The sequence below is a fragment of the Anomaloglossus baeobatrachus genome, chromosome 4 (genome assembly GCF_048569485.1).
Source record: "Anomaloglossus baeobatrachus isolate aAnoBae1 chromosome 4, aAnoBae1.hap1, whole genome shotgun sequence".
Lineage (NCBI taxonomy): Eukaryota > Metazoa > Chordata > Amphibia > Anura > Aromobatidae > Anomaloglossus > Anomaloglossus baeobatrachus.
This window is the reverse complement of record NC_134356.1, coordinates 430,852,038-430,879,752: the sequence shown is the minus strand read 5'-3', so window position 1 is coordinate 430,879,752 and position 27,715 is coordinate 430,852,038. Positions and strand designations below refer to the sequence as shown.

At 47.5% G+C, this 27,715-nt stretch overlaps 1 protein-coding gene across 1 annotated transcript in view; it reads left to right on the top strand.

The window, feature by feature from the left end:
* GOLGB1 (golgin B1) overlaps window positions 1–27,715 on the top strand; it is a 90,649-nt gene that overhangs the window by 9,314 nt on the left and 53,620 nt on the right. Inside the window, exons 4-7 of the mRNA XM_075345450.1 lie at window positions 231–344; window positions 10,933–11,232; window positions 20,144–20,239; window positions 23,269–24,862. Of these exons, the coding sequence (XP_075201565.1) occupies window positions 231–344; window positions 10,933–11,232; window positions 20,144–20,239; window positions 23,269–24,862 (2,104 nt within the window). The remainder of the gene's footprint in view (window positions 1–230; window positions 345–10,932; window positions 11,233–20,143; window positions 20,240–23,268; window positions 24,863–27,715) is intronic.

The window sequence follows — 27,715 nt, the reverse complement described above, 5'->3', positions numbered from 1 at the left end:
ACGACGTGACCCCGACGATAGAACATTAACGATATCGTAGCGTGTAAAGCCCCCTTTAGATGAAGGAAGCCGCACGGAGCACAAAATCTATAATTAGTCGCTATAGCCCATAGGTGTTGTGTGATGATGGCGGCATATGGAAGTTATGAACCGTGTACAAATCAGTAATGTCTGACTCATTTTGTCATAAATTATGAGATTTGTTACCATTTTTCGGTGTTGTGTTCTAGTCTGAGAGAGAAGCCTCGGATACAAAATTTACCAAGCTGAAGCTTCAGGCGAAAGCTAAAGTGACAACTCTGAACAAGCAGATTGAAGAGCTGAAGAAAACGGCCGTTGACCAGGTATCTGCTTGTAGTCATTTCTCCTTTGTAGACACTTCAGTCAAAGTATCTGAGTAAGTTGTACGTGTCACAGGTGTATGGCACCATTCACACCTATGGAAGGTCAGTTAGGAGAACCCAATGGGTTATACAAAACCGGGCCTTTTCCTTGAATTTCTTCAGTTTTATAAGACACAATGTTTTGAAGAACAGACAGTAAATCATCATCTGATAAGCCCAGCGAGCTGTTGAGATCTTAGGCTTCTTGCACACATCTGGTTTTTGCCATCAGTCATAATCTGTCGAATTTTGATAAAAACTGATTCTGCGACTGATGCCATTAGATCTGTTCTTTTTTTTTTTCTCATTGACTTGTATTGGGGACGGATTGTGACGAATAGCCTCACGTTTCATCCGTTGTTTGACGGATCTGTCGGAAAATGTTTGTCCGTCGGACGGAGAAAATGTCAACAGTAACGTTTCTTGTGTACGTAAAAAAAACGGACAGCGACGGATCCATCCGTCGTTTGGTAGAATGGAAGCATATGGGTGCAGGATCCGTCGTAATCAGTCAAATGACTGAATCCGGCAGCGGATTCCGTTTTTTTTTTTTGTTTGTTTTTTTTTTTTTATGAGGTTATTCGGCGCCACCCAAATCAGAAAATCAGACAAGGTGATTTTTCTGGATTTGTTTTCTCATTTTGTCTCGCTCATCTTTTTAAGTGGGAGAACTTACACAATTGGAGGTGACTAAATACGTTTTTCCCCACTGTAGCTGTTAATGCAGTATAAAAGTGCAGCAGCGCATACAAAATGTTTGTTGTAGTCAAAGGCATCACAATGATCAAGTGATCAAGGAATATCAGTCCTCAATTAGGAGTCCATGTCTGAAATTGAAAGTAACCCCTTGAGGTTGATCCATAAATACTGCACAACTGGGAAGGCAGTTAGTGCCCAAATGAATGTGCAAGATATTAAATGCACAGTGCTAAAATCCGTAAGTGCTGTATAATGGAAAAAAATACAAATGGGAATAAAGCATGAAAATGGAGAGGCAAAAAATCTATGTGGCAGCCAAATGAGCACCCTTGATGTGCAGCTTCCTCTGAGGGGATATACAGTGAAAGATGTTATATTATGCCTTCTTTTTCATCATAGAGTTTTAAAGCGGTTTTGGGTAGCGATGAGCAAACTCGCAGATAACCTGGATCGGCGGGTCCGTGTTAGGCCCTGTGCCCACGGGAGACAGTACCTGCGGAATTTTCTGCAGGTATTTCCACAGGGTCACCCTGCAGCTCCCTAGAATCCACAGCTATCGATTGTTGCTGATTTTCATGCAGAATGGTTGCGGAAAACCTGTGGAAAACATGCAGAATTCGAGCGTTATTCCTGCAGATTTCCCCCCCCCCTGTATCTCCATAGTGGAGGGCCGGGCATTCTGCAGGATAATCCGCAGAAATAATTGACATACAGTTCTTTGCGGCTGCGGAAAATCCGCAGCATTTTCCGCAGGTGCAAATCCACAGCATTAAAACAGCACTCCCCAAATCCCATAGGAAAACATGGGGAGTCTCTGTACTTCTGCAAACCTGCGGATTTATCTGGAAAATCTAGAAAATTCGCAGGTTTTCCGCAGCAAAATCCGCAGGTATTTTCTCTCGTGGGCACATGGCCTTATCTGGTTTTTAAAATCCGGTTTCGGGCCGGATTCCGGTCTCCATATAAGTCCATTTAGACCAGACTCTGGCAATTAAAAATGGTGGTAGAAGGGATAGGGGGATGGGAGTGAGTGTGCTGTACTTACCGAGGCATCCACACAACAGTACACTGCTCCCACGCTGCGCATTCACTTCAGGGCTGATAATTTACCTTCATTAAATATGCACTGCTTTCCCCGCCCACCGGCACCTGTGATTGGTTGCAGTTAGACGTGCCCCCACACTGAGGGACAGCCTGTCTGACGCTTCCAATTACAGTGCTATCTGCATCTATCTTGGTATAAAACTAAATTTAAAAAAATTGGCATAGGGTCTTCCCATGTTACGAAACCCAGCACAGATAAAGCATATGGTTACAGGCTGCAGCCCCCAGTCATAGGAGGAACCGCATGCGGCTTTTTTTAAAAACTATTAAAATAAATAATTTTAAAAAATAGCGTGCGGTGTCCCCCCTTCAAATTTTGATACCCAGCCATGATAAAGCCTGACAGCAGGGGTCTGGTATTCTCAGGCTGGGAGACCCATGGTTATTGCCCCCCCCCAGGCTAAAAATAGCAGCCTGCAGCCACCCCAGAATTGCGCATCTCCGTTAGATGCGACAATCCCGGCGCTTTACCCGACTCTTTTCGATTAATCTGGTGCGATGGCAGTCGGGGTAATAGGGGTTAATTACAGTGCACAACTGTCACTAAGCCCAGAATTACTGATGGGTAGAGGTCTGAGACCCCGTCCCATAACTAATCCTTTAACCCCTTAACGACCACGGGCAGTAAAATTACGTCCTAAATGACATAATGTTACTGCCCGCGGTCTGCCGGCGGCAGCATGCCGCGATCGGCACACATCTCAGCTGATTTTCAAAGCTGAGATGTGTGCCTGCTAGGCACGAGCAGAATCGTTATCTGCTTGTGCCGATTAACCCCTTATATGGCGCTGTCAATATGTGACAGCGCCATTATAAGCGCGATCGCGGTAAAGTTATACTTGCCGCCCGATACCAGAAGTCACGTGACGCGATCACGTGACTTCCGATAGTTGTCATGGTAGCACAGGGTCATGTGATGACTCCTGTACTACACCTGACTTGCTTTCGCTGTGCCCGGGGCACAGCAAAAGAGAAAGAGAGCGTATCTGCTGTTTACAGCCTTGTAGCTGTGATCAGTAGATACTGCAGAGCGATCGGAATGCTGATCGCAATAGCCCCCTAGGGGGACTAGTAAAGTTAAAAAAAAAAGTTTTAAAAAAAAACCAAAAAAACCTAAAAGTTCAAATCACCCCCACATTCGCCCCATTGAAAATTAAAGGGTTAAAAAAATAAAAAATATACACACATTTGGTATCGCCGCGTTCAGAAACGCCCGATCTATCAAAATATAAAATCAATTAATCTGATCAGTATACGGCGTAGCGGCAAAAAAATTCCAAACGCCAAAACGACGTTTTTTTGTCGCCACAACTTTTGCGCAAAATGCAATAAGAGGTGATCAAAACGTAGCATCTGCGCAAAAATGGTACCGTTAAAAACGTCAGCTCGAGACGCAAAAAATAAGCCGTCACTGAGCCATAGATCCCGAAAAATGAGAACTCTACGGGTCACGGAATATGGCGTAAAACGTGCGCCACTTTTTTCAGACAAACTTCCGATTTTCTTCATCGTTCCTTATGGGAGACCCAAACCATGGGTGTATAGCTTCTGCCTCCGGAGGACACACAAAGTACTACACTCAAACGTGTAGCTCCTCCCTCCGGGCTATATACACCCCCTGGATGACAATCTAACCAGTTCAATGCTTTGTGTTTCAGGAGGTCACACACACACATGCATTCTCTGATTTTTTTTTTCATTTTTATTTTTTGATTTTAAAGATTTGGAAGAAAAGCGGGTCCAGTCTGGACTCCCGGCATGTCCCTTCTCACCCCACTGTGTCGGCGGTGCTGTTAAGGTTGACTTTACAAGGCTGGAGCCTTCACATGCCGCGCTCCTTCACATCCTCTGAGAGGCTCTGGGTTGAAGTGGGAGCCGTCACGGTCCTCTCTGCTTGCAGAAGACCGGTCTCCATCCGCAGCCCTGTCTGGTTCCTGCTGGAAGGAGCGTTTAACCCCCCTCAGGGACTGGCCCTGCGTCTCAAAAGCTAAGTATTGAGACGTTTTTCAGGGGTCCCGGGTACTTTTATTAGGGGGAAAGTATGTTTTTTATGTTTACTGTAAATTCCGGCCGGTTCTGGGGGTTTCCCCTGAGAACCGCGCCGAAGGTGCCTGCTCGTCGGCCGCATGTTAAAATCTAGGCCCCGGCTTCTGTTTGGGCCTAGTTTCGGTTTCATCTCTCTGCATGTCATGCATACAGATGCATAGCGTGGCGCCGCCCACCGGCCGGCCAGCAGAGGGGAGGGCACTCCTCTCTGGGGAGATGTTCCCTCCCCTGTATCTCTTCCTGGCCCTCCGTTTTCCCGCTCTTGGGCTAATACCCGCCCCCCCTCCTCCTTCCAGCGCCATTTTCTCAGCGTTCTTACACTGGACGGCGCTGGATGCTGCAGCTGCTGCTGTTTAGGAAGGCTGACACTTCACTGGGGCTCTGAGCTGTGGAATCCGGAGGGCACACTCAGGAGGTCATTCGGTCTGGTAAGCCACAACCTCTGGTTGTGGGCTTTTTATTATACACTCTCAGGGCATTCTACAGGAGTGTATTCTTGCTGCAGAGCGTCCACCTCAGCAGCATGTCTGTCACCCGGAGCAAGGCTGCAAACATGTACGCTATATGCACTGCATGTAAGCGCATTCTGCCAGAGCCAAGCACATACCCACATTGTGATGCCTGTGCTAACATGGTTGTGTCTCAGCCTGGAGCCTCCTCAGGGGTCCCTCCGGCTGCTCCGGCCCCGGTGGCTGAACCCCCGGCTTGGGTAGCATCCTTTTCCCAAGCTATTTCCCAGTCTTTTGCCGACTCCATGGGGCAGCTGTCCCGGACACTGCTGACCATGCATCAGCCCTCTTCTCAGGGTGCCTCTGCTGCTCCGAGTTCTGCAGAGCTCTCAGAGCATGTCCTAGGACCCCGTCCCACTAAACGGAGACGCAGGGACCCTTCTCCTTCCTCGTCCCACGGCTCTGATTCACGAGCCGAGGTGCAGGGCGAGGAGGATTCGTTTACTGTGGGCTCAGACGCTGCCTCTATGTACCCCATTGACGTGTCTGAGGGTGATGCGGATGTTAGTGACTTGATTGCATCCATTAACTCCGTACTGAACCTCAATCCACCAGAGTCAGAGGAACAAGCCTCTCTGGTAGAGATACACCAGTTTACCTCACCTAAGAGAGCTAAGAGTATGTTTTTTAACCACTCCAGTTTTCGGACCACTGTTACCAAGCCCAGGGCCTGTCCTGACAAACGTTTTCCGAAGCGTACTTCTGATGACCGTTTTCCTTTTCCACCAGAGGTGGTTAAGGAATGGGCCCAGTCTCCAAAGGTAGACCCTCCAGTGTCCAGAATCTCAGCTCGCACAGTCGTAGCTGTGGCTGATGGCACTTCTCTTAAGGATCCCACTGACCGCCAGGTTGACCTTCTGGCCAAGTCTGTATATGAGGCGACAGGAGCCTCGTTCTCCCAGTCTTTTGCGGCAGTGTGGGCTCTTAAGGCAGTCTCTGCCTCTCTGGCAGAGATACATTCCCTCACCAGGGAATCTATGCCTGAGATGGATGCCTTAACTTCTCAAGCTTCGGCTTTTTCATCCTACGCCATGTCTGCCATCCTGGAGGCTTCTCACCGCACGGCGGTGGCCTCCGCTAACTCCCTCGCGATCCGCAGGATCTTGTGGCTTCGAGAGTGGAAAGCAGACGCTTCCTCTAAGAAGTACCTTGCGAGTCTTCCTTTTGCTGGATCCCGGCTGTTTGGTGAACAACTGGATGAAATAATTAAGGAAGCTACTGGCGGGAAGAGTACTTCCTTGCCACAAACTAAAACCAGAAAACCTGTCCAGCGCAGGAACCAATCGAGGTTTCGTTCCTTTCGTTCCTCTAACTGGTCATCCTCTAAGCCCTCTACCTCGTCCACTACCGCAGCCAAGGATCGTAAACCCAACTGGCGCGCGAAGCCGCGTCCTCAAAAGATCGGAGGAGCCGCTGCCACTAAGGCAGCCTCCTCTTGACTATCTGGCTGCGCCAGCAACGTCCTTGGTCGGTGGCAGGCTCTCCCACTTTGGCGACGTGTGGTTTCAACACGTCTCCGATCAGTGGGTGCGAGATATCATCTCCCACGGCTACAGGATAGAATTTTCTTCCAGCCCGCCAAACAGATTTTTTCTGTCCACCCCCCCCTGCTCCAAAGCCGCCGCCTTCTCTCAGGCCGTGGCATCCCTGCAGGCCAACGGTGTAATTGTTCCGGTTCCCGCCCGGGAACGGTTCAGCGGTTTCTACTCAAACCTCTTTCTAGTCCCCAAGAAGGACGGTTCCTTCCGGCCCATCCTGGATCTCAAGCTTCTCAACAAGCATGTTCAGGTGCGGCACTTTCGCATGGAATCTCTGAGATCGGTCATTGCCTCAATGACCCAAGGAGATTTTCTGGCATCCATCGACATCAGAGATGCCTATCTGCATGTGCCTATTGCGGTTTCACACCAGCGTTGGCTACGCTTTGCAATCGGAGAGGAACATTTCCAATTCGTGGCTCTCCCCTTCGGCTTAGCCACGGCCCCTCGAGTATTCACCAAGGTCATGGCAGCAGTGGTTGCGGTTCTGCACCTCCAGGGGTTGGCAGTGATTCCTTACCTGGACAACCTTCTAGTCAAGGCCTCATCCAGTGCAGACTGCCAGCGGAGTGTCTCACTCACTCTCGCCACGCTCGTTCAGTTCGGGTGGCTTGTCAACCTGCCCAAGTCCACTCTGACCCCGACCCAGGTGCTTCTTTACCTAGGGATGCAATTTGAGACTCTGCCGGCACTTGTCAAGTTGCCCTTAGTCAAACAGCAGTCCCTTCGTCTGGCGGTGCGCTCTCTGCTGAGGCACCGCCGTCATTCCATCAGCCACCTCATGCAGGTGCTAGGTCAGATGGTGGCATCAATGGAAGCGGTTCCCTTTGCCCAGTTCCATCTGCGTCCCCTGCAGCTGGACATTCTCCGCTGTTGGGACAAGCGGATCTCTTCCTTGCACAGGCTGGTGGCTCTGTCGTCACAGACCAGGAGCTCCCTTCAGTGGTGGCTTCGGCCCCTCTCTCTGTCACAGGGACGCTCCTTCCTGACTCCGTCCTGGGTGATCCTCACCACGGATGCCAGCCTCTCCGGTTGGGGAGCAGTATTTCTCCATCACCGAGCACAGGGCACTTGGACTCCGTCCGAATCAGCCCTCTCGATCAATGTGCTGGAGATCAGAGCTGTGTTTCTAGCTCTCCTAGCCTTTCACCACCTGTTGGCGGGCAGGCACATTCGAGTTCAGTCGGACAACGCGACAGCGGTTGCCTACATCAATCACCAGGGCGGGACTCACAGCCGTCTGGCGATTTTGGAGGTTCAACGAATCCTCCAGTGGACGGAGGACTCCCAGTCCACCATATCTGCAGTCCACATCCCAGGTGTGGAAAACTGGGAGGCCGATTATCTCAGCCGTCAAACCGTGGACAGCGGCGAGTGGGCCCTGCATCCGTCAGTGTTCAGATCAATCTGCCGCAAGTGGGGCACTCCGGAAGTGGATCTAATGGCATCCCGGCACAACAACAAGGTTCCGGTTTACATGGCTCGCTCCCACGATCCTCCGGCCTTCGCAGCGGACGCGCTGGTTCAAGATTGGTCTCAGTTCCGTCTGGCCTATGTGTTTTCCCCTCTAGCTCTCTTGCCCAGGGTTCTGCGCAAGATCGGAATGGAGGGCCGTCGAGTCATAATCATTGCTCCGGACTGGCCCAGGCGAGCTTGGTACCCAGACCTGCTCCGTCTGTCCGTAGGGGTGCCGTGGCACCTCCCGGACCGCCCAGACCTTCTCTCTCAAGGTCCGTTCTTCCGCCAGAATTCTGCGGCTCTCAGATTGACGGCGTGGCTCTTGAGTCCTGGATCCTGACGGCTTCAGGCATTCCCTCTGAGGTCATCTCCACTATGACTCAGGCTCGGAAGTCTTCCTCGGCCAAGATTTACCACAGGACTTGGAGGATTTTCCTGTCCTGGTGTCGCTCTTCCGACCATGCTCCTTGGCCGTTCTCCTTGCCGACCATCCTGTCTTTTCTACAGTCCGGTCTGCAGCTAGGACTGTCCCTCAATTCCCTCAAGGGACAGGTGTCGGCTCTGTCGGTATTGTTCCAGCGGCGTATCGCCCGACTGGCTCAGGTGCGCACCTTCATGCATGGCGCATCTCACATCATTCCTCCTTACCGGCGGCCCTTGGATCCCTGGGACCTTAATCTGGTCCTCACGGCCTTACAGAAACCCCCCTTTGAGCCTCTCAGGGAGGTTCCCTTGTTTAGACTTTCACAGAAAGTTGTTTTTCTAGTAGCCATAACTTCTCTCAGGAGAGTTTCTGATTTGGCTGCGCTCTCTTCGGAATCCCCCTTTTTGGTGTTTCACCAAGACAAGGTGGTTCTTCGTCCGACTTCGGATTTTCTCCCTAAGGTGGTGTCTCCTTTCCACCTTAACCAGGACATTTCATTGCCTTCTCTTTGTCCGGCCCCTGTGCATCGCTTTGAGAAGGCGTTGCATTCCTTAGATTTGGTGCGGGCGCTCCGAATCTATGTGTCACGCACCGCCGTTTTTAGGCGGTGCACCTCACTTTTTGTGCTAACCACTGGTCAGCGCAAGGGTCTTGCTGCTTCTAAACCGACCCTAGCTCGTTGGATCAGGTCGGCTATCACCAATGCCTACCAGTGTTCTCAGGTGCCTCCTCCGCCAGGGATTAAGGCGCACTCGACCAGAGCTGTCGGTGCCTCCTGGGCTTTCAGGCACCAGGCTACGGCTCAGCAGGTTTGTCAGGCTGCCACGTGGTCCAGTCTGCACACTTTTTCGAAGCACTACCAAGTGCATGCTCATGCTTCGGCAGATGCGAGCTTGGGCAGATGCATTCTTCAGGCGGCTGTCGCCCATTTGTGAAGTTAGGTTTTGCCTACTTCTCAGTTTGGTTTATTTCCCACCCATGGACTGCTTTGGAACGTCCCATGGTTTGGGTCTCCCATAAGGAACGATGAAGAAAAAGAGAATTTTGTTTACTTACCGTAATTTCTTTTTCTTATAGTTCCGACATGGGAGACCCAGCACCCTCCCTGTTGCCTGTTGGCAGTTTTTTGTTCCGTGTGTTTCACCGGCTGTTGTTAGTAGACAGAGTTCCGGTCTTTCCGAGTTTTACTCTATCTCTACTTATGGGTGGATGTCCTCCTTCAGCTTTTGCACTGAACTGGTTAGATTGTCATCCAGGGGGTATATATAGCCCGGAGGGAGGAGCTACACGTTTGAGTGTAGTACTTTGTGTGGCCTCCGGAGGCAGAAGCTATACACCCATGGTTTGGGTCTCCCATGTCGGAACTATAAGAAAAAGAATTTACGGTAAGTAAACAAAATTCTCTTTTTTTTTTTTTTTTTTTAACCCCTTATATAAAACTAAGCCTATACATGTTTGGTGTCTACGAACTCGCACTGACCTGAGGAATCACACCCACACATCAGTTTTACCATATAGTGAACACTGTGAATAAAATATCTCAAAAACCATAGTGCTATCGCACTTTTTTTGCAATTTTTCTGCATTTGGAATTTTTTTTGCCGTTTTCCAGTATACTATATGGTAAAACTGATGGTTTCATTTAAAAGTACAGCTCGTTCCGCAAAAAATGAGCCCTCACATGACCATATTGACTGAAAAATAAAAAAGTTACGTCTCTCAGAAAAAGAATGGCGAAAAAAAAAACGGAAAGCGAAAAATCGTCCGGTCGTGAAGGGGTTAAGACAAAAGAAGTAAACACACCAAGAAAAATGCTTTATTTGAAATAAAATACAGCACGCTCTTTCACCTCTTTATTAACCCTCAAAAACCCTTGAAGTTCTGCTGTAATCCACACAACGTCCCATGACTGTCTTGGCTCTGCTACATCCGAGCCTAGAGAGATTGAAAACATGTCCAATCTTTCCATGCTCTGGGAAACACTGACAAGAAGGACCTAGCTGGCAGCAGTGACGTCACTCAGTTCAGCTAATGTCATACCCGGGTTCCCATGGCATGACCTCTGGTGACCTGCAGCACTCTGGCTTAAATTGCGGCAGCCCTGCACTCACCAACCCCGGCTGACACTGTCAGTGTTAAAGGGCTGGCAGTATGCAGGGCACGGTATCATAATACAGGGGGACCCAACTCCAAATATTTATTTATACTGTCCGATATAGACCCGCATACAACACCTATGATTGGGTGCAGGCAGAGGCTGTCGCACAGGCTGGGGGCACATCTGACTGTAACCATCACAGACTCTAGGACTGCCAGTGGGCAGGGAAAGCGGTGCATATGCGATGAAGGTAACGAGTGGCCCCTGAAGTGAATGAGCGGCCATGTGAGCAGTGTACAGCCAAGCTGGAGCCTTGGTAAGTATGAAGCAATTGCTTCATTCTTAATTTCTTTATTTTTCCTTATTATTCCTTGAGTTGCTGGATTCAGATTAAACGCCCGGAATCTCTGGCTCGGGTCCAGCATTCGAGTACATTGAAAATAGTGCGGATCCGGACTTTACAGTCCAGGTCCGCCCATCACTAGTTTTGGGTCTTCTTTAGGTTTGTGTTCTGCTACCAGGTGCCATTTTTACCTTTTTAATGACATATTCCAGGTTGTTAGTTGTGTTTAAGATGTATTCTTATTTGACATGGTAAGTTGTTTTTTGCGTGAGTTTTGTTCGCTTTCTTTTTATTTTATTTGTTGTTTTGTTTTGTTTTTTTTTCATTCAGGGAAACCAAGGTGAAAGTGAAGATAACAGCAATGGGAAACACAAATCTTCGAAAAGTGTACATGATAACGAAGAAACCAACTTGCAACTCCAAGATAACCTTAATGAACTTACAAGACAGTTACAGGAGAGTCAAAGTAACATCAGTGCCCTCACAAAACAACTTTCTGAAAGTCAGGAAACAATTGCTAGTCTGACAAAGCAGCTTCAGGACAGTCAGGATAGTGGGCTTGACCTCAAAAAATCCCTCCATGAAAGAGAGGATGCTGCAAAAAGGGATCAGGAGATGCAAGAGCTTGAAGTAAGAAAGACCACATATTCCATTACGTACACACATGGATTATTTATCATAGAATTATGTAACAATCCTACACAGTGAGCACTTCGTAGTGTACTGAAGCATTTCTGACACTTCTGTAGGACCTGGCAATCACATGATCGAAGGTTGTCTGCCGGCAGAGCTGCTTGGTTCTAGTAGACCCAGGTTCCCTTTGTCACTGACCTATGACACAGGGAGTGGGTTATTTCTTTGTCGCTCCATTGGGAGACCCAGACAATTGGGGTGTATAGCTTCTGCCTCCGGAGGCCACACAAAGTATTACACTTTAAAAAGTGTAACCCCCTCCCCTCTGCCTATACACCCTCCCGTGCATCACGGGCCCATCAGTTTTATGCTTTGTGTTGAAGGAGGCACACATTCACGCAAGCTCCACATTTTAGTCAGCAGCAGCTGCTGATTGTATCGGATGGAAGAAAAGAGGGCCCCCACGGGGCCCCCGGCATGCTCCCTTCTCACCCCACTAAGTCGGCGGTGCTGTCAAGGTTGAGGTACCCATTGCGGGTACAAAGGCTGGAGCCACATGCCGTTTTCCTTCCCCATCCCTTAGAGGCTCTGGGAGAAGTGGGATCCTAACCGGTCACCTTTCACTAGGACCGGGCTCCCTCCGCAGCCCCTGGGGGAATCTGACGGACAGGAGACTGGGTATCATCAGGGACAGGCCCTGCATCTAAAAGGTACTCTGTGTCCCCTTGGGGACGGCGCAGGAGCGCCTGTGTTACAGACGCTGCAGCGGCTGCTGTTTTTCTGTGACGACCGGGACTACCGCGCCGACCGCGCCTGTTCGTCGGCCGCGTTATTAAATTTAGTCCCCGGCTTCTGCGGCCTAGTACCATAACTCCCGCCCCCGGGCCTGCCAGTCAGGGGTAAGGGCGGGACGGTCGACTGGACGTCGGCAGTGAGGGCTGGAGCATACTTAGGTGTTCTCCTCCCCCCTCACTGAGCACTGTGGGGCACCAGATTCCCGCACTTTATTAGTCACGCCCACGGCTCCCTCCTCCCCTGAGAACTCTGGCAGCCATTGTTACAATCACTTCTGCAGGTGGAGGATTTCAGAACGAGCTCCACAGCTCTGGGAGGCCCAGGCGGGGAATCTGGTGGACACACAACCGCTTTGGGTGGTCGGTAAGCCACACCGGTTACCAGGTGCTGGCCCCCCTGAGGTGCCGAAGTGTGTGTGTGTGTGTGTGTGTGTGTGTATATATATATATATAATATAATATAATATAATATAGTATACATTTTCTCTGTTCGGCCGCATTATTTTGCTTTTGGCTATATACCCTCACTGATCACTCTCAGAGGAGACAACAGCATGTCGTCCGCAAAGAGCAAGGGTGCCAAGGCACAGGCTTATTTTGCAACCTGTACCTCTTGTGCGGCTATGTTACCTGCAGGTTCCACCTACCCTCACTGTGTGCAATGCTCGGCCCCTGTGGCACTCACTCAGCCGGAGCCTCGGGCACTGGTGGGACCCTCGGCTCAGGTAGAACCGCCGGCTTCCACAGTCCAGGTGGCAGGGACAGAGTTTGCAGTTTTGGCTGAGAAACTCTGAGTCGCTTTCACAGTCCATGGCTCAGTCTATGGACAAATTGGTCTGCTAAGATACTAGAAGCCTTGCAGTCCAGATCGGTAACACAGGCCCAGGGCACTGTGAGTTCATCGCCCCCAGGCCCCTCTCGGTCGGCGCAGCAAAGTGCTCCTGGGGTGACACCTAGGTCCCACGGTGAGGACTCCGACACGGACCGCAGTCCCAGACCGCCTAAGCGGGCTCGCTGGGAACCTTCCCCGACTTCATCACGCTGTTCGGGGTCTCAGCATGAGGACTCTCTGGAGGATGAAGCGGAGGTCGCAGCTCAGGGCTCTGATCCTGACGTTGCTCTCAATCTAGGTACACCTGAAGGGGACGCCTTAGTAAATGACCTTATAGCGTCCATCAACCAGGTGCTAGATCTTTCTCCCCCAACTCCACCTATAGAGGAGTCGACTTCGCAGCAGGAGAAACACCAGTTTAGGTTTCCCAAACGTACACGGAGTGCGTTTTTCGATCACTCTAACTTCAGAGATGCTGTCCAGAAGCACAGAGCATTTCCGGACAAGCGCTTTACTAAGCGCCTTAATGACACACGTTACCCCTTCCCCCCTGACGTAGTTAAGGGTTGGGCTCAGTGTCCCAAGGTGGATCCTCCAGTCTCTAGACTGGCGGCTAGATCCGTAGTATCAGTGGCAGATGGTTCATCGCTCAAGGATGCCACGGACAGGCAAATAGAGCTCCTGATGAAATCCATCTATGAAGCCATAGGCGCGTCTTTTGCTCCGGCCTTTGCAGCCGTGTGGGCACTCCAAGCTATCTCAGCTTGTCTGTCTGAGATTAATGCGGTCACACGTACCTCTGCTCCGCAAGTTGTGTCTTTGACTTCTCAGGCGTCAGCCTTTTCGTCCTACGCCATGAACGCCGTCCTGGACTCTGCGAGCCGTACAGCGGTAGCATCCGCCAATTCGGTGGCAGTCCGCAGGGCCATGTGGCTACGCGAAGAGGCAGACTCTGCTTCCAAGAAGTTCTTAACCGGTTTGCCATTTTCTGGCGACCGTTTGTTTGGCGAGCAATTGGACGAAATTATTAAACAATCCAAGGGAAAGGACTCGTCCTTACCCCAGTCCAAACCAAACAGACCTCAGCAACGAAAGATACAACCGAGGTTTTGGTCCTTTCGGCCCTCAGCCAGGTCCCATTCCTCCACGTCCAACAGGTCAGAGAAGGGCCAGAGGAACTCTTCTGCATGGCGGTCTAAGTCACGTCCTACAAAGACCGCCGGAAGAACCGCCTCCAAGGCGGCCTCCTCATGACTTTCGGCCTCCCCAAACCGCATCCTCGGTCGGTGGCAGGCTCTCCCGCTTTTGCGACGCCTGGTGGCCACATGTCCAAGACCGATGGGTGAGAGACATTCTGTCTCACGGTTACAGGATAGAGCTCAGTTCTCGTCCTCCGACTCGTTTCTTCAGAACGTCTCCGCCCCCCGAGCGAGCCGATGCACTTTTTCAGGCGGTGGACACTCTGAAGGCAGAAGGAGTTGTGAACCCCGTTCCCCTTCAAGAACGTGGTCGCGGTTTTTACTCCAACTTGTTCGTGGTGCCAAAAAAGGACGGATCATTCCGTCCCGTTCTGGACCTCAAACTGCTCAACAGACACGTGAGAACCAGACGGTTCCGGATGGAATCTCTCCGCTCTGTCATCGCCTCGATGTCCCAAGGAGACTTCCTAGCATCAATCGACATCAGGGATGCTTATCTCCATGTGCCGATTGCACCAGAGCATCAACGGTTCCTGCGTTTCGCCATCGGGGACGAACACCTTCAGTTCGTGGCACTGCCTTTCGGCCTGGCGACAGCCCCACGGATCTTCACCAAGGTCATGGCAGCAGTGGTGGCGGTCCTACACTCTCAGGGCCACTCGGTGATCCCTTACTTAGACGATCTTTTAGTCAAGGCACCCTCCCGGGTGGCATGTCAACACAGCCTGACCATTGCTCTGGAGACTCTCCAGAGGTTCGGGTGGATCATCAATTTCCCAAAGTCAAAATTGACACCGACCCAATCACTGACTTACCTCGGGATGGAGTTTTATACTCTCTCAGCGATAGTGAAGCTTCCGCTGGACAAACAGCGTTCACTGCAGACAGGGGTGCAATCTCTCCTTCGGGCCCAGTCACACCCCTTGAGGCGCCTCATGCACTTCCTAGGGAAGATGGTGGCAGCAATGGAGGCAGTTCCCTTTGCGCAGTTTCATCTGCGTCCACTTCAATGGGACATTCTCCGCAAATGGGACAGGAGGTCGACATCCCTAGACAGGAACGTCTCTCTTTCACTGGCAGCCAAAACCTCTCTTCAGTGGTGGCTTCTTCCCACTTCTTTGTCGAAGGGAAAATCCTTCCTGCTCCCATCCTGGGCTGTGGTCACGACGGACGCGAGTCTGTCAGGGTGGGGAGCGGTCTTCCTCCACCACAGGGCTCAGGGAACCTGGACTCCGACAGAGTCCTCCCTTCAGATCAATGTTCTGGAGATAAGGGCAGTGTATCTAGCCCTAAAGGCGTTCCAGCGGTGGCTGGAGGGCAGGCAGATCCGAATACAGTCGGACAACGCCACAGCGGTCGCGTACATCAACCACCAGGGCGGCACTCGCAGTCGTCAAGCCTTCCAAGAAGTTCGGCGGATTCTGCTGTGGGCGGAAGCCACAGCCTCCACCATCTCCGCAGTTCACATCCCGGGCGTAGAAAACTGGGAAGCAGACTTTCTCAGTCACCAGGGCATGGACGCAGGGGAATGGTCTCTTCACCCGGACGTGTTTCAAGAGATCTGTTGCCGCTGGGGAACGCCGGACGTCGACCTCATGGCGTCTCGGCACAACAACAAAGTCCCGGCATTCATGGCACGGTCTCAAGATCACAGAGCTCTGGCGGCGGACGCATTAGTTCAGGATTGGTCGCAGTTTCGACTGCCTTATGTATTTCCTCCTCTGGCACTGCTGCCCAGAGTGTTACGCAAGATCAGGTCCGACTGCCGCCGCGCCATCCTCGTCGCTCCAGACTGGCCGAGGAGGTCGTGGTACCCGGATCTGTGGCACCTCACGGTGGGTCAACCGTGGGCACTCCCAGACCGTCCAGACTTGCTGTCTCAAGGGCCATTTTTCCATCTGAATTCTGCGGCCCTCAACCTGACTGTGTGGCCATTGAGTCCTGGCTCCTAGCGTCCTCAGGGTTATCTCAAGATGTCATTGCCACCATGAGACAGGCCAGGAAACCAACGTCCGCCAAGATCTATCACAGGGCTTGGAGGATCTTCTTATCCTGGTGTTCTGATAACGGTTTTCCTCCATGGCCGTTTGCCTTACCCACTTTTCTTTCTTTCCTTCAATCCGGAATGGACAAGGGTTTGTCTCTCGGCTCTCTCAAGGGACAAGTATCGGCGCTTTCCGTGTTTTTTCAAAAGCGTCTAGCCAGGCTTCCGCAGGTCCGCACGTTCCTGCAGGGAGTTTGCCACATAGTCCCACCTTACAAGCGTCCGCTGGAACCCTGGGATCTTAACAGGGTGCTAACGGCTCTTCAGAAACCACCTTTCGAGCCGATGCGAGATGTCTCTCTATCACGCCTTTCGCAGAAGGTGGCCTTCCTAGTGGCAGTCACATCACTTCGGAGAGTGTCTGAGCTAGCAGCGCTGTCATGCAAAGCCCCCTTCCTGGTGTTTCACCAGGATAAGGTGGTTCTGCGTCCGGTCCCGGAATTTCTCCCTAAGGTGGTGTCCCCTTTTCATCTCAATCAGGATATCTCCTTACCTTCTTTTTGCCCTCATCCAGTTCACCAATGTGAAAAGGATTTGCACTTGTTAGATCTGGTGAGAGCACTCCGGCTCTACATTTCTCGCACGGCGCCCCTGCGCCGTTCGGATGCGCTCTTTGTCCTTGTCGCTGGCCAGCGTAAGGGGTCGCAGGCTTCCAAGTCAACCTTGGCTCGGTGGATCAAGGAACCGATTCTTGAAGCCTACCGTTCTTCTGGGCTTCCGATTCTTTCAGGGCTGAAAGCCCATTCTACCAGAGCCGTAGGTGCATCCTGGGCATTGCGGCACCGGGCTACGGCTCAGCAGGTGTGTCAGGCGGCTACCTGGTCGAGTCTGCACACTTTCACGAAACACTATCAGGTGCATGCCTATGCTTCGGCAGATGCCAGCCTAGGTAGGCGAGTCCTTCAGGCGGTGGTTGCCCACCTGTAAGAGGGGGCCGTTTCGGCTCTTTTTATCGAGGTATTCTTTTACCCACCCAGGGACTGCTTTTGGACGTCCCAATTGTCTGGGTCTCCCAATGGAGCGACAAAGAAGAAGGGAATTTTGTTTACTTACCGTCAATTCCTTTTCTTCTAGCTCCTATTGGGAGACCCAGCACCCGCCCCTGTTCCCTTCGGGCTGTTGTTCTTTTGTGTACACATGTTGTTCATGTTGAATTGTTCTTTTGGTTCATGGTTTCAGTTTTCCGAACATCCTTCAGATTGAATTTACCTTAGACCAATTTATAAGTTTCCTCCTTCCTGCTTTGGCACCAAAACTGATGGGCCCGTGATGCACGGGAGGGTGTATAGGCAGAGGGGAGGGGTTACACTTTTTAAAGTGTAATACTTTGTGTGGCCTCCGGAGGCAGAAGCTATACACCCCAATTGTCTGGGTCTCCCAATAGGATCTAGAAGAAAAGGAATTTACGGTAAGTAAACAAAATTCCCTTCATTTATGGAGAGAAGGTATGCACACCAGTGACTATGTAAGGGGAATATATGAAAAGCAGAAACGGCTGTGTAAATACTGGCATTGGTGTGCATACCTTCTCTCCATATAGTGTAGATTTTTTTAAGTTTTTGCACCCAGTTCAGACTCAGAATGGCGTTCCAGACGTTATTTCTTAATTGATTTGTAGTCTTTCGTTTGTGAACCCTCCCCACCACACCTATTGCCAGTCCACATTATACGCATATATAGCCTGGGTCTCAGCTTCCCAACACGGTAAGTTTTTTAACTGCATGAGAGGACACACACTAGCTAGGGACCCCAACGTAGAGAAATACTTTGGCGTGGTGTTGGGGCTCTATTGCATTGATCAATTCAGTAGCTAAATTTCTCTTTATTCATTTGTTCATGGCAGTAATGCAGATTCCATTTTCATATTTCATTCTTACATATAGCTATTGGATTTTTCATGTCAGTATTCACACAGCAGTTTCTGCTTTTCATATATTCCCCTTACATAGTCACTGGTGTGCATACCTTATCTCCATATAGTGTAGATTTTTTTAGGTTTTTGCACCCAGTTCAGACTCAGAATTGATGTTACAAACAAGAGAAATTACGACCAAAGTCCAAGGTACAAAAAGTGAAAAACCTTTATTTGGTGCATAGGTGCAGAGCGGCACAAACCAAGTGTGGACATAGGCAGGTGATCACTAAATATTAGGGATCTTTATCCAGCTGCTGACAGATCATTGACAATCCATACATGTAATATAAAAAAAACATATGAAACATAGTCTGTATATATGTGTATGATCAAGAAGTCAGCAGTCCTCCAGGAAGGACAAAAAATTTCCTAAGCATCAATATACTGGGGTCCCAATCTACACAAATTACCTCCTGGGAGAATCATGGCAACCATATAAGATGTATATTAAATATTAGCATTATCAAAGGTTGCACAGTGTGTAAGGTGCAGGGGTGAGAAAGGGATCCTGGCGCCCCAAACGCCAGAAGAGACACAACCAATTCAATTCAAATTGTCATTGTTACCTGGAGAAATACAGTGATCGGACGGAGCCTATGTACATAGGCTCCGTCCGATCACTGTATTTCTCCAGGTAACAATGACAATGGGACCCCAGTATATTGATGCTTAGGAGATTTTTTTGTCCTTCCTGGAGGACTGCTGACTTCTTGATCATACACATATATACAGACTATGTTTCATATGTTTTTTTATATTACATGTATGGATTGTCAATGATCTGTCAGCAGCTGGATAAAGATCCCTAATATTTAGTGATCACCTGCCTATGTCCACACTTGGTTTGTGCCGCTCTGCACCTATGCACCAAATAAAGGTTTTTCACTTTTTGTACCTTGGACTTTGGTCGTAATTTCTCTTGTTTGTACCTATGTATAACGAGTTGTCCTAGTCCCCATCCAGTCTTTATGACCATTATGGTTTTTCTATATTGTTGCATAATTTTCTGGTAAATTATAGTGTGGCTGTGGCTCTTTTTGGATCAGAATTGATGTTCCAGACGTTATTTCTTAATTGGGTTATATTTATGGTGCGGAAAAAAAAGTAGAAATAGTCAGCTTACCACCTGGTTGGGAGATTTTGTCCTGATGGTACATGAATAATATCCATCTATATGAACATGTAGATCATAAAAAGTGGAACAGAATGATAATTTAATATCTGCGATTTATATTTTATTCATGTTTTATTTCAGGTTTTGAGGGGTTTTTTTTTATACATGTTTTTCGTATTATATAAATGAGTTAAGATCTATGGGCCAGACAGATCTCCCTGAGAATCTGCCTCCAGAGTTTATTGTAAATTAAAGGGGTCATTAACAGAGTGAGACATGTAATGACTGACAGTCTGCTTTGCTTAACATCTGTGGCCGGGCACAGATCTGCATAACAGCAAATTTAAATATTTAGAAAAATGTGGATTTCTCTGGCACGAGCCATCTCATCACATATCAAGGTATCATTTTATTCAATTTTCTTTAAGCTACATACCTATATAGACTGATTAGTAGGGTTAATCCTACTGACAGATGCCCAGTTTGTCATTTTTGTTCAGTTTGGGTTTTTTGTTTGTTTTTCGAAAGCACCACTCCAGTATGTTTTGGTTTTTTTTTTGTTTTTTTTGTTTGTTTTTTTTATTTTATTTTGTCGCTGGAGTAGTATTGATAATGTTAGCTTCCTGCCCCTGGTAATATACATAGCAGTCAACATCTTCTACTCCTTCTGACGCCGCTCTGGTTCCACTTTATGATTTTGTGAAAGCAGCTTCTGAGTGACTGAAAGTCAGAACGAATGGTCGTAAACTACCAAAGTAAGCCTATGAAAACCTCATTCTGGCTCTCATAGACTTGTATTGAGAAGTGCTTACCCAACAAACCTTGGAGCAATCCGGCAGGTCACAAAAAACGCAAGGCAACCAGAGCGGCACCGATAATGGAATTAGATGGTGGCTCATAAGTATATTATTATATTAGTGATAATACTACTACAGCAGTGAAATAAAAAAGAAAAATGCTGGAGTGATGATTAGATATTTCTATAAAGAGTTGTGGTCATTTGTCTGCAGAGAACATTGGAGGAAAAGAATGAAGCCCTCCATTCCCGAGATCAAGTAGTAGAGATGTTGGAGCAAGAACTGCAGAGTGCTGAGCTTCAGAAGAGGGTGAGTATTCTCCCTTTTGTATTTTGTATTAAGGCTCAGCATGTGAGACTCCAGGCGGATCTAAAAAAAATGGCTGTAGCTAAAGTTGACCATGTATTTAAATTTATGTTCTTAAAGTAAAAGGAAAATGGAACCAATTAACTAAAAGTAATGAAAGCTATATGTGGCTGTCTATAAGAAGTCGGAATGCGTTAAATCCTCCTGTCAGAGATTAACATCAGGATTTAACTAGTTAAAAGATCTACCAGTACCTGTTATCTGTACATGTTGGCTGATCAGATCATGTGCAGGGAAACATGCGGGTTCACCACGGCCTAGAACGTACCAGTACATCCAAGGTTGTGAAGGAGTTAAAGGAGTGTTCCTAAAAATGAAATGCATGTTAAATGTATTATGAATTTTAGTAACAAACTTTTAATTATTTCTTCACGCTCATGTCATCCAGGGGCAATTTTTTTCTTTTTTCTTTTTAATGTCTACCATCATATTGGTGAAGACAAGACCTGTCCTAAACACAGATCAGGACTGATGGTGTCAGTAAAGCGAGATTCAGACCTACTGTAGTATTCAGACTAAAAGACGCATCGGACCATAAGACACACCTAGGTTTTAGAGGAAGAAAATGGGGGGAAAAGATGTGGTCATCACTCACTATTATTGTGGGGGGAGGAGAGAGAGAGACTTTGCTGCTGACAGTTATGGGGTAATGAGCTCCAATTCTGTACTAATGTCCCCCATCCTGATATGTATGTCAGCCATCCTGGTATACATGTCACCCATCATGGGCCCATCTTGGTATATATGCCTCCCTTTTAACCTGTTTTGTTTTTTTTTCTTTGTTTTTAACACACACAAAGAAAAAACAATTATGCTCACCTTCCATTTGGTGCATGGCGTCGTCTTCTGATGCTGGCAGCTGACTTCGCTGTGTAAGCAATGAGCAGCATGTGACGTCACTGCCATGCTCCCCCGGTCACACCGACGTCCGGTGCTGACTAATCTAAAATTAATGTTCACTGCTCCCCACCCTGATAATCACGCCCACCTCTTGGCGTTGGTGATAGTACAATCTTCTCAGTGATTTACTATCGTTGACCTCGGTGCCAAAAGGTGGGCGGGATCATGGGATTGAGGAGCAGTGAATATTAATTTTCTTTAATGGTGGACACACGTGATCGCCCTAGCTGCTGGCCTCCGCCACCGCCTCAAAGCAAGCTAGATACATTACGGATTATGAGATGCATCCCCCACTTTTATCCTAAATTTTGGAGGTAAAAAAGTATGTCTTGTTGTTTTAAAAAAAAATCAAAAAAATAGTATGTAAGCCTTCCTGTCTTCTCTGATCGTTAGCTCTAAGGAGAGACAGGAATCTGACTGAGATCGTGTGTAGAGGGTAGCTGAGAACTCATAAACATCCCAGATTATGGAGAGGAGGGACAAGACAAGATGTAACCTGTGGGAGATGTCTCCTTCTAACAGAGTACATGTGAGTTCTGCTGATTGTATAGACATCTCCTAAAGCCAGGGTCTCATCTCTTCCTTCCTCCTTGATTTTTGAAGTGTCCACCTGTGCTTAATTAGTGGATACAGCAGAGCTGTCATCTCAACTATGATTGGACTCATTTGCTACTTTAAAGGGAACCTGTGACCAGTTTTTTGCTCTATAAGCTGCGGCCACCACCAGTGGGCTCTTGTATACAGCATTCTAACATGCTGTATATAACAGCCCAGGCCGCTGTGTAAAACATAAAAATCACTTTATAATACCCAAACCGGTCACTGCGGTGGATTTGGATCAGATGGGAGTCTTCGTCCTCCGGTGCCGCCTCTTTTGGCCATCTTTGTCGCTGCCTCTGTCGTCCTTCTGAAACCGCTGTGCATGACGCGTCCGACATCATACACCCTCGCCGGCATTCAGGTCCTGAGTGGGGGGCACTTTGATCTACCCTGAGCAGGGCAGATCAAAATATTGTAGTCTGCCTGCGCGGGACCGGCAAGTGTGTATAATGTAGACACGTCATGCCCCGCGGCTTCAGAAGGCGGACGAAGATGGCCGAAACAGGCGGCGCCGGCATCTGAGGACGAAGACGCCCATTTGACTAGAATCCACCGCAGCAACCGGTTTAGGTGAGTATTATAAAGTGTTTTTTTATGTTCTACACAGTGGTCAGGGCTCTTATATACAGCATGTTAGAAAGCTGTATATAAGAGCCCACTGGTGGTGGCCGCAGCTTATAGGGTAGAAAACTGGTGAAAGATTCCCTTTTAAGTTTCTGGTCTCTTCTCATAGCCAACCACCAAAGAAGATTCTTTGTACTGACACAATCCATCTTGCTTTGTGGGTAGGATGAGTTTTCCATCTGCTAATGTGTTGGCAGCAATTTATAAAAACTAAAAAGCAAAGTAATTGTGCTCTAGATAAAATGAGCGTGTATTCATAATAATGAATTAATTTACTTTATCAAAGTTCTCCTTTTTAGGCCATCAAATTAATGACTATATTCTATATAACCATATCTTCAAATTCTAATGTGTAGGAGCTACAAGATGAGGTCCTATTTAGTTAAAAGGGGAATTTTACTCAGTATATTTTTCTTCTAAAAGTCTTCCAGAATTATATTGTTTATAATTCCATATTATCTTGTTAGAAAACCATTTATATTCAGTGTGTAATTAGATTTTTTTTTTTTATTATTTTTTTTTTTTTTCCCTGACATTTGTGACTTAACATTCACGTCCATTTATCATGGAAAGGTGACAAATCTCTTTTTACGATGGATCCAAATAATTTATTGTAATAGTGTCTAAGTTTGGGTATTTTTGTAACAGAATAGTGATGCTGAATGTGGTTCTGGGAAAAATAATGGAATACTTAAGGGAAACGCCAACCAAAGTCCCAAAGATAGATGTGAACCGAGCCTTATTTGTTTTTTTTTCTGTTTCTTATACGTAGGTTTTTTAATTATATAAATTAATTTTTATCATGATCCAGTACAGTCTAATTCCCACTTATTTAACATACTTTGTAGGTTCTCTCCGAGCAGTTTCGGGAGATGGAACAGGAATTGATATCGCTGAGAGAATCTCTAGTTATCGAACAAAAAGAAAGCTCTCAACAAGCTAAATTCTACAAAGATGTGTTGGAGGAGAAGAGTATTTTATGCCAGCAGTTACAGCAAGCTCTTGATACAGAAAAAGAAGTAACATGTGAGATGGAAAATCTGAAATCACAATTTGAAAAGGCAAATCAGCAATTGGATGCAACATCACCGCCTGGCTTGGGACAAATCCAAGTAGAATCAGATATAGGAGCACAGGAAGAGCTAGAAATATTGAGAGCCGAGCTGGAGAAAGAGAAGGGAGCTCAGAAGGCATTGCAACAACTAAGAGAAGAGCTTGAAAAAGAGAGAGGTGCCCAGGAGGAATTGCAGCATTTAAAAGAAGAGCTTGAAAAGGAGAAGGTTATCCAAGAAGAATTCCAACAACTAAAGGAAGAGCTTGATAAGGAGAAGGGTGCCCAAGAAGAATTGCAACAACTAAGGGAAGAACTTCAAAAGGAGAAGGGTGCCCAAGAAGAATTGCAACAGCTAAGGGAAGAACTTCAAAAGGAGAAGGTTATCCAAGAAGAATTCCAACAACTAAAGGAAGAGCTTGATAAGGAGAAGGGTGCCCAAGAAGAATTGCAACAGCTAAGGGAAGAGCTTCAAAAGGAGAAGGGTGTGCAAGAAGAATTGCAACAGCTAAGGGAAGAGCTTCAAAAGGAGAAGGGTGCCCAAGAAGAATTGCAACAGCTAAGGGAAGAACTTCAAAAGGAGAAGGGTGTGCAAGAAGAATTGCAACAGCTAAGGGAAGAGCTTCAAAAGGAAAAGGATGCCCAAGAAGAATTGCAAGAACTAAGGGAAGAGCTTGTAAAGGGAAAGGGTGCCCAAAAAGAATTGCAACAGCTAAGGGAAGAGCTTGTAAAGGAGAAGGGTATCCAGGATGAATTACAACAGCTAAGGGATGAGCTTAAAAAGGAAAGAGGTGCCCAAGTGGAGTTACAGAAACTAAAAGAACAGCATGAAAAGATAAATGTTGAACAGGAGCCGTTGAAGCAAGTAAATTCAGAACTGGAACAGCAGAAAGAAACTCAAAAGCCGTGTCAGGTAGAGCTAGAAAAGTTAAATGAAGAGCTACTGGTTGAAACAAAAGAAGGGCAAGGTGCATACACCATAAATGAATCTGGTGATGGCAATAAAGACTTGGAAGGAGTGCAAATGGAGCTAGAAATAGAGCATAAAAGACAAGAAGAATTAACCAAGCTGAAGGAAGAACTTAAAAGAGTAAAGGAGTCCCTCAAAGAATTTGATCATGTGAAAGAAGAGATTGAAAGAGGGCAGAAAATGTTAAGTGAATTGGAGATGATGAAGCAGGAGATGCAGATAATGAGAGAAGCTCAAAGTGAGTTGAATAAACTGCAAGTAGAGCAACAGCATGTAAAAGAACAAGTAGAGCAGAGTGGTATGGCATATACATATCTCAGTGGACAGGGGTTAACTCAAGAGGAGCCAAGAATTCTTGAAAAGGAAGAAACCACAGTCTCGCTTACAAACCTCAATACCCAGCACTACACGGTGACAACAGGTGAGCTGCCTAGTAAAATTACTTTTTTAATGTTTGAATGAAACCTAACATTTTGGGAGAAAGAAGAAAAAAAAAAAAAAAGTATTGATAAAATTGCCCAGCTTTTATGCCTACAATTACTATTATGGCCTAAGTGTTTGTAACCGTAATTATATAGGAATATACATGCCATTAACACCCAGAAATTTCTGAAGAAGTTATAGTCATCACTGGCCCCAATATCCTCCCTCTCATGTCCTGACTCTGCTGTCAAACAGTACAATGAAACCCTACAGAACGCCCTAGATGAAACTGCACCTGCTACACGCAGAGCAACTCGGCGCAGACGGCAGCAGCCTTGGCACACGTTGCAAACGTGCTTTCTCCAGCGGTGTTCCAGGTGCGCTGAATGTCTGAGGAGAAAATCCAATCTAGATGAAGATTTCATCCACTATAAGTTTATGGTCAAAACATACAATGCTGCCCTTCACCTCTCCAAACAAGCATAGTTTAACACCCTCATCATCTCTGTAGCCAACAATCCTAAACGACTCTGATACTTTCCATTCCCTCCTCGGACCAAGAGTTCTGACCCCAACCATCAATCTCAGCGCAGATGACCTGGCCAATTATTTTAAAGAAAAAATTGACCATATACGCCAGGAAATTTCCTCCCAGCCTCATAACACCACACATTGTCTGCCCTCCTACACTTCATCTAGCTCACTTTCCCTCTTTGATCCACTCAAAGAAGAAGTCACCAGGCTCCTCGCATCTTCTTGCCCTACTACCTGCACCAGTGACCCTATTCCCTCACATCTCCTTAAATCTGTCACCCTAGCTGTCACCACACGCCTAACTAAAATATTCAATCTCTCTCTCTCCTCGTGTGTCTTTCCCTCCTCCTTCAAACATGCCAGCATACACCCATTACTTAAAAAACCATCCCTGGACTAAAATTGTGCTGCTAACTACAGACCAGTCTCTAATATCCCAATCATCTCAAAACTCCTGGAACGCCTGGTTCACTCCCGTCTAATTCGCTATCTGTTACATAACTCTGTCTTCGACCCTCTACAATCCGGTTTCCGCTCCTTACATTCCACTGAAACTGCGCTTACTAAAGTCTCTAATGATCTACTTACAGCTCAATCTAATGGTCACTACTCCCTCCTGATCCTCCTGGATTTCTCTGCTAAATACAATACTGTGGATCACCAGCTCCTCCTCACTATGCTCTGCTCTATCTGGCTCAAGGACACCGTTCTTTCTTGGTTCTCCTCTTACCTCTCTAACCGCTCATTCACTGTATCCTTTGCCGGCTCCTCTTCCCCTTATGGTCGGGGTTCCTCAGGGTTCAGTCCTAGGCCCCCTCCTGTTCTCTGTATACACAGCCCCTATTGGACAAACGATCAGCAGATTTGGTTTCCAGTACCATCTCTATGCTGATGACACCCAACTGTACACATCTTCTCCTGACATCACCCCTGCACTATTACAAAATACTACTGATTGTCTGTCCGCTGTCTCCAACATCATGTTTTTCCTCTATCTAAAACTGAACCTATCAAAAACTGAACTTCTTCTGTTTACTCCCTCTCCTAACCTTCCGAAACCCAATATTACCATTTCTGTGTGTGGCTCTACCATTACGCTACAGCAGCACACCCGCTGTCTTGGGGTTATATTTGACTCCGATCTCTCCTTCACTCCCCACATTCGTTCACTTGCTCGTTCTTGTCAATTCCACCTCAAAAACATCTCTAGAATTCGACCTTTTTTTACCGTTGACTCTGCAAAAACTCTTACTGTCGCTCTCATTCATTCTCGCCTGGATTATTGTAATTCTTTACTAATTGGTCTCCTTGTTACTAAACTCTCCCCTGTCCAATCCATTCTGAATGCCGCAGCCAGGATCATTTTCCTCTGCAACTGCTTCACTGATGCCTCTGCTCTTTGCCAGTCATTGCACTGGTTTCCTATCCGCTACAGAATCCAACATAAACTTATCACTCTCACTCACAAAGCTGTCTACGGTTCTGCACTACCCTATATCTCCTCCCTCATCTCTGTCTATCAGCCCACACGTGCCCTCCGCTCTGATAATGACATAAGACGTACAGCCTCAACAATTCGAACCTCCCACTCCCGTCATCAAGATTTCTCACGATCTGCGCCTATGCTCTGGAACACGCTACCAAGAGCAATTCGAATAATTCCCAACATCCACACCTTTTAAGCGGGCCCTAAAAACGCATTCCTTTAGACTAGCCTATTGCATCACTGCCCTGATCTAATCTAGTCCCTTTCTGCCCTTCATATAATTTACTTCCAATTCTTGTCCCCTGTACCCGTTTAAAGTCTGGCCGATGACTGGTTCATGCAGCTGGTTTTGAATACCCTGTTAAATCGATGGCTGGACTATATATAACAAGCTTTTCTCCCCCCCCCCCCCCCCCCATTCACCTTTTGTGCCTCCCCTATTTCCTCATAGACTGTAAGCTTACGAGAAGGGCCCTCACTCCTCCTGGTATCTTAATTTTATTTGTTTGTATTGTCTCTAATTGTCTGTATTTAAGGGGGTAGTCGGACCCCCGAGCAGTAAAAGAAAATCCCCCCTGAAGACGCCACAAGGTGTGGTGGTGAATGTTTGTTAAATGTATAACAGTAATGATAACATTTTATCTGCTGTTTTAGGTAGTAAACAGATTCCCCACTAGGTGTCAGTAGAGTGTAGGTGATTCCCCTGGTAACAGTGGCAAGGGGGGAGGAGTTGTGTAGCCTAGTTGGGAGATCAGCGGAAATGCAGTTCAGTCAGACGTGACAGAGAGTCAGTGTGGTATCTGATAAGAGAAGTGAAGGTAATACAGGAAC